The 7,041-nt window shown below is 43.9% G+C and overlaps 1 protein-coding gene across 1 annotated transcript in view; it reads right to left on the bottom strand.

The window, feature by feature from the left end:
• Positions 1–6,255, bottom strand: part of LOC103745968 (intelectin-1a-like) — a 7,935-nt gene extending 1,680 nt beyond the window's left edge. Inside the window, exons 1-6 of the mRNA XM_008848023.3 lie at positions 6,198–6,255; positions 4,981–5,079; positions 3,592–3,839; positions 3,103–3,261; positions 2,625–2,745; positions 1,727–1,830 (exon numbers count right to left, since the gene is read on the bottom strand). Coding sequence (XP_008846245.1) covers positions 1,727–1,830; positions 2,625–2,745; positions 3,103–3,261; positions 3,592–3,839; positions 4,981–5,079; positions 6,198–6,255 — 789 coding nt within the window. The remainder of the gene's footprint in view (positions 1–1,726; positions 1,831–2,624; positions 2,746–3,102; positions 3,262–3,591; positions 3,840–4,980; positions 5,080–6,197) is intronic.
• Between the last annotated feature and the right edge of the window lie 786 nt (positions 6,256–7,041).

The following is a 7,041-nucleotide window of genomic DNA, read 5'->3' as shown; positions in this document are numbered from 1 at the left end:
AAAAAAAACTCTCTTCTATTGACTTTAGTGACATCACTATCTTCTCCTACCTTTCCTTCAACTTCTCTGAGCATTCATTCTCCAGTTCCCTGGCTAAACTTTTCCTTCATGAATTCTTTAAGTGTTGCTTCCCTGATGGAACCCATTTCTCATTCCTTTGCAGCTTGTGTCAGCCCCCTGGCTTCAGTTACAAACAATTCACTATCTCCAGTCCAGATATTTCTTGTGATGAAAATTTATAATCCAACTGCCACTTGGAATCACTACTTGGGTATTTCAAGTTCCACATTTCATAACAGCGTTAGTTACAGCCATGTATCTCTTAACAACAGGGATCTTGTGAGAAAATCATTGTCAGTTTTCTTGTGTGAACACTGTAGAGCTACATAGAGTGACTACGATATTTCTAGGCAGTGCAATCTCATGGAACCACTGTCATATACTCAGTCCACCATTAACCAAAATATGCAGCAGCTCTGCCAAAGAATAAGCAAATCAGCACCGGCACACATGTACGCTACATTACATGTTCCTCAGGCATGACTGCAAGGTGCCAGAGGAGCCAAGTTTTCAAAAGGACGCCTGCCCCTGAATCATCTACATACTCCTCTTTGCCCATAACAATCGAAGCTCCTCCTTGTCAACAAAGATGCTTCATCCTGACTGGGGAAAGGATGCACTGATGGCTTAGGAATGAATGAAAAATGAGACAGGGTCAGCTGGGCATGGTGGTGCATGCCTTTAATCCCAACACTTGGGAGGCAGAGGCAGGTGAATCTCTGTGAGTCCAAGGCCAGCCTGGTCTGCATAGCGAGTTCCAAGCCAAGCCAGCTGGGGCTACAGGGAGATCCTGTCTCAAAAAGACAAAAAATTAAAAAAAAAAAAAGAGACAGGAAATGAGACAGGGTCGACTGCTAGGAACTGAGGACCCTTTTCTCAGACAATGATTTTTGAAGAGGTCTGGGTCCCAAAAGAACATGATATTCTTGACGGTTTGCAAGGTGGACTAATTAAAAGCTCCTCCAGCCTTTGGTCTCAAACTAGAGAGAAAAAAAAAGCAGAGTCTGATGATCCCGGGATTAAGAGGACAACACACTGCTGCAGTGGAGTCAAGTGCACCTCCCTTGGCAGTCAGTCCATGTGCCGACCTCTGTGGTAGGGTGGTCTGGGTGAGGTCTAGTAGATGATGTCCAGGACTCTCCTAGTAATCCCTCAACTCAGGGAGTATCTGGCCAAGCCCTAGAAAAGGCTGGGAAGACCAAATTTTACTCTGAAGCTAAACCCTGGGTGGAAAGTGACAACACCTGGTGTTTCTCATTTCAGCCTCAAAAGGCTTCTATGGGACACCCTGAACACAAGACTCAACTTGACTCCAGGCAACTGAGTGTTTTATCCTAAAAGCTAAGAATTCAGCCACAGTACATTTGAAGTTCTGACTATTGACTTTGGTCTTCAAGAGTACAGGGTGTCTATATCTAGACAGAGAGAGGTTCAGGAGTCTGAGACCCAGAAAGGAAGCAGGAAAGGTCACACACCCACACACTTCCACACACTGACATGACAGTCTACCATGCTCAACACGAACACAGAGAGAGAGAGAGAGAGAGAGAGAGAGACAGAGACAGAGACAGAGACACAGAGAGACAGAGACAGACAGAGATACAGAGACAGAGAGACATTCAATTCAACCTTACTTATAGGTCTCTTTGATCCTATACATACTCACATGCTCAGTGTTACATCCAGTGACCTTCACTCCAGCACACAAGGCATTGGCTGCTTTCTCTTTGTTAAACACTCTGAACTGGATAAATCCCGGAGTGAATTCCTCTGAAGACAAGAGGCAGAAAACAGCATTCAGAAAAATGCTAGAAATAGCTGTCAGCCCAGAGATTGTCAGATTGATGCCAGACTCAGGCTCTGCAGTCTAATACATCAGACACACTGGTGGAGCCTAACCTCTTGCTAACCCCAGAGCCCAAGAGCTACTCCTTAAAAACAGGCCCCTATCAGCTAGAGGCTTGTTTGGGGAAAGTCATAGCACAGGAAGGTCACTGAACATCTCCAAGGGTTTCTTGCAGCAACAAGCAAGTGTATTCACTATGTTCCTGTTCACATTTATCTTGTTTCCTTTTATTTTAGTCTCACATCCCAAAAGCTTTGAATTATATGGCACAGTATCAACTTCTATTAAAGCTATGCTGCCAAATTTAGATTTACATTCAATGACTTAGAAGTCACCGCTCTAGAAATAGAATTCTCTTCACTTTTTCCTCTTCTCCCTGTGCACATGGGCCTGGCCTGGTTCTAACAAGCCAATGAGGGGCTAACTGGGTTGCTAGGAGTACAGTCTGGAACTGAATTTCCTCAGTCTTAATCTGCCTCCACTGCTTATGCCCTGTGCTCCCAGCCAAGTTCCTGAACCTTCAGAAGGGCTTCAGTTTCCTAACCTGTCAGTGGGGTTAGTAATACTCCAGAGCTCAAAGGCAGTCATGCAAATCAGGTGAGACAAACACACACATTCCTAAGAGAATCCCTGTAGTAGGTGATAAATGACTGTTACTTATCATAACTGAATTCATCATCTGTCCTATGAAGTGTTCATAGGAGCATTAAAGACTTACTGCGGCCTTTGGGGGAATAATAAGAGGCTGTTTTCCGAGCATCACCAAAATCATAGACCACAGGCAATGCGGGACCGTTGTCAGTCCAACACTTTCCTCCTCCATATTTTACTGGATATTTCTAAAAGGAACAAAAGAGTCGTTAGGCAAAGACAATAGTGTTGGCATTCCCAGGAATACTGCCCTGCATAGGGGGACACAGTGTTTTCCCAATAACTGAGATTATTTCAAACCAGTCAAATGAGACCCTTTTCCTTTTATTGTGCTTTTTTAATACCCTGAAAACAAAGACCTTCTTTTTCTCTCCTTTCCCATCTCCCACTCTCGTCCTTGTTCATAATTCCTGAGAGAACCATCTACATATTAGTTAGTGGAATGTGGAATACAGACCCATAGAATAATCCTTACTGCCCGACCTAAAACACCTGTTCTCTCTCTGCACTCATGAAAGGCAGCCTCAGCTAGCTGCCCTGTGTACCTGGTAGAGGCCAAACAGATTATGTCCCAGACTCGGGAAGAAGTCAGTGAAGGTGCGGTATCTCAACAGGGAACTTCTCCTCCAATTTTGCATGGGGATCTTGTTGGGCACATGCCAGATACCCAGGTTCTTGGCTTCAATGTCAAAGTATCCAGGGTTCTGGAAAGCAACATCACCAAGCCTGATCAGGCCAGAAGGTCCCACAAAGCAAAAGACACCTAAACACAATTCTCAGCAGAGCTGATCACTCTGGGTTCCAGGTCAACAGATGGCAGCCATACTCAGACACCCCTCTTTCAACAGATGAAGGTTCCCCAACCATCACCCCACTACCTAATGGTCTTGTTGGGAGACAGTTGGGATTCAAGACATGTATTTCTCATTTCTTCTCCAGTCTGATCTCCAAAGCCAACTTTCCAACCCTCCCTCTGGCATGCTTGGCTACACTCATGCCTCCCCCTTTCCCAAGTGGGTACAGAGCACACCAACCTTGTAGTCATCACCTGTGGCCCCCTCTGCAGATCCAAAGGTGTTATAGTTGGCCCAGTTGCCATCCCCCTCCGGGTAGTCTTTTTTGTTGCCTTGCTGACTGGACCAGCGATCGCCCACAGTGCACTTCCCAGCCATGTTGTTCTCGTGCACACTAGCCACCAGGGTCCAGCCACCACCTGCAGTGGTCATGTCACAGAAGGTCTGGTAGATGACGCCATGCTTGGTGCGGAGGAAATATAGGCCATCTGTAGAGAGAACCAGTCCAAAGTCTTCCTGATGCAGGTTCATGGTCCACCTCAGCCACAAAAACAGAAGGGCACTAGGAACTACAAACATGGCCTAAAGCCTCATATGCTGAGTGTCCTACCACATGTGTCCCTGGGGATACTAGAATTCCCTGAGCTCAAAAAGACATGCTTCTGTGAGTGAGGCAAAACACAGTACTACCCACACTGACAGTTTCTCATAAAGTTGAACATAGAATTATCATATGATCCAATAACTCCATTCATTATATATCCCAAAGAATTGGAAACAGGGACTCAGATATGCATATCAAAGTTCATTATAGCTTTAGTTGTAAGACCCAAAAGTATAAACAACCCAAGTATTTCTCAACAAATGAATGGATAAGCAAAATGTCGTGATGTGTATTATACAGGATGTATATTGTGTATAATCATATCTATTCAAGTAGATTGAAAAATAATGCTACATGGTATAACACATATAAGCCTGGGTGAATTAAGGCAGACACAAGAGTACAAATACCTTGTGATACTACCTATATGAGGTACCTAGAATAGACAAATCCATAGAGGAAGGACTAGAATAGTCACTAGGGACTAAAGGAATATATTGCTTGGTGGCTGCAGTTTTTCTTTAAGGTAATGAAAAGTTTCTGAGATGGATAGTGGTGTTCTACCACATCGTTGAAAGCACATCTTGCCACTGAAAACCCTTAAAATAGGTTAAGTGGCAAACTTCATCATATACATAATTACATTTTTTAATTTAAAATATAAAAGCCTGATTGCCTGTATTATTTGTTTATTTGCATTATTGGTTTTTGGGTTTTTTGTCTTGTTTTGTTTCAAGAGATCTCACTCTGTAGCCCTAACTGGCCTGGAACTCACTATGTAGACCAGGCTGGCCTTGAACTGATAGAAATCTTCCAGTCTCAGTCACCTGATGCTAGTGTCTAGGCATGTACCAAGCCATGCCTGGCTGTTTGTTTTCTTTGGTTTCTGGTTTGGGGGGCTGCTTGCATTTTTGAGACAGGGTCTTCCCATGTAGCCCAAGAGAGCCTGGAGCTTTCCATCCTCCTGCCTCAGCCTTCCCAGTGCTGGGACTGCAGCCATGCTCTTTAAATGCTTCATCACTCACCACATGCATTATAGAACTTCTCCTTGATTTCCTTGCAACTTCTGAAAGGAGGTGAAGATAAAGAATTGTTCCACTTGGTGGGATCAGGATTGTCTTTAGCTAGAGAATATACAGAGGTTTATTCTCGTTGCTGGCTGGACACAAACCCAGCCTCCCCTTGTCATTCATCCCAAACTCATTCTATGATCTCTCAAGAGTCTTACACTGAGAATAAACAAATGTATCAATAGGAATAAAGAGAAGAAAATTCAAGCAGGGAGAACAATGTGTCCAAAGTCCCAGAAAAAAATAAAGTCTAGCTTTTCATAGAAAAAGAAATATAGGCATCTTATGAGCCTGAAACACAGGTTGGGAGGTACACAGCGCAGGACTCCAACCAAGAGACCAAGAGACCAAGAGGCACAGAATGAAGAACCTCCCATACTGGTCTCTGAGATGCAGAGTACTCTACAGGTCTAGACCTCTAGCAATCAAGAGCTTTAGGGTCAGAGGTACTCAACTATAAATAGTTCAGTGTTTATAAGTCAATTATTATTGGATTGCATTTAAAATATCTTAGGCTCAGTTTCCTAGTGCCTAAAAATGTAGCTAATAAATATAAAGAGCAATGAAGAGAAATTATAGATTGTAAAATACCATTAAGATATTTTATTTTTTTTAGGCCCAGAGGCTGTGGCACACGCCTTTAATCCTAGCTTTTTGAGACAGGGTCTCCCTGCAGCTCCAGCTGACCTGGAACTCACAGAGATTCACCTGGCTCTACCTCCCAATGCTGGGATTAAAGGGGTGCGCCACCACACTCAGCCCATTAAGTTATTCTTTTCTTAATGTAGACCAGGCTGTGCCACCACGCCCAGCCCAATTAAGTTATTCTTATAGGGAAGAGGATTGAAGAAAATACTCTCTGGGCACAAAGCAGATTGTGCACTTGGCATTGATGCCCAAAGGCCAATGCCAGATAGTGAGGAGTGACTGGGAGGGGCGCACTTCTTGCAGGAGTCCCCTTAGGGCCACACAAAGGCACAGAACCTAGACCCACGACAGGCCTCAGCAACAGTCTCACTGCTCATAGGCCCGTTCCTTCACAAGAACATATATCAGCACTCAGCCTGCATCTCAGAGGCATCGCCTCTGGCCCCAGAGACCCAGATCCTGGAAGTAATCCAGTCTAGTTCTGGAAGTGACCTGAGGAAACTGGGCTCTGTGGCAAGACTCACCTGCACTGCAGCCTCTGGTGGCAGCAATGATAAACAGCAGGAAGCCAAATTGGATCATTGCAATCTAGAGAAAAGCAAAATGAAATCATTAACTATCTTAACTACCTCTTTCTCTATATCCCTGTCTCCATTCCTATTTAATCCAATGAAGGCCCCTTTCCTCTTTTTAAACTCCACACACCTCTGGGCCCTAAAGCAGACCTGAAGTGAAATCAGTTTCCCCTGTCTCACAGACAGCAACTCCTTTCCCTCCACACCTGGCCAGGAGCCGAAAGTTACCAGCTAAGTGCAGGTGGGAGCGCTCTCTACAGAGGCTCCCCTGTGGTGAGACTCTGATCCTTTTATGGAGATAGCCCAGTGGGGCACAGCCTTATCTTCTCCTGGAAAAATGCCCAATGGAGGAACAGCTTCTGCTCTACTGCCTTACTGCAGGGAAATTCTGGAATTTTTAAACTTTAATGAACAAATATTAAATGTGCTCTCCTAGAATCATTCTCAGATTCTAAGTCTTGACGTTGGTTTTTGGGTTTTTTTGTTTGTTTGTTTAGGTCTTTCCTGAAAAGTAAATGCTTTTTTAAAAATTAAATATTGTTATTACCATAATTTCATAGGAAAAGAAAGTTTTGTGGGGTTTTTGTTTGTTTGTTTGTTTTTGAGACTAGGTCTCTTATAGCCCAAGTTGGCCTCAAACTCACTATATAATAGGTGAGGATGTCTTTGAGTGCCAAATCCCCCTGCCTCTGCCTCCCAAGTGCTAGAATTATAGGGCACACACCATCAAGCCTGGCTAGAAAAAGGAAACTTTAACAACAAAATAGTGAAAGGATCATTTCGAATAAATACA

The sequence above is a fragment of the Nannospalax galili genome, unplaced genomic scaffold (assembly GCF_000622305.1).
Source record: "Nannospalax galili isolate Female #2095 unplaced genomic scaffold, S.galili_v1.0 scaffold484, whole genome shotgun sequence".
NCBI lineage: Eukaryota > Metazoa > Chordata > Mammalia > Rodentia > Spalacidae > Nannospalax > Nannospalax galili.
Note: the sequence above shows the minus strand (reverse complement) of the source record. Positions and strands in the feature narration are given on the sequence as shown.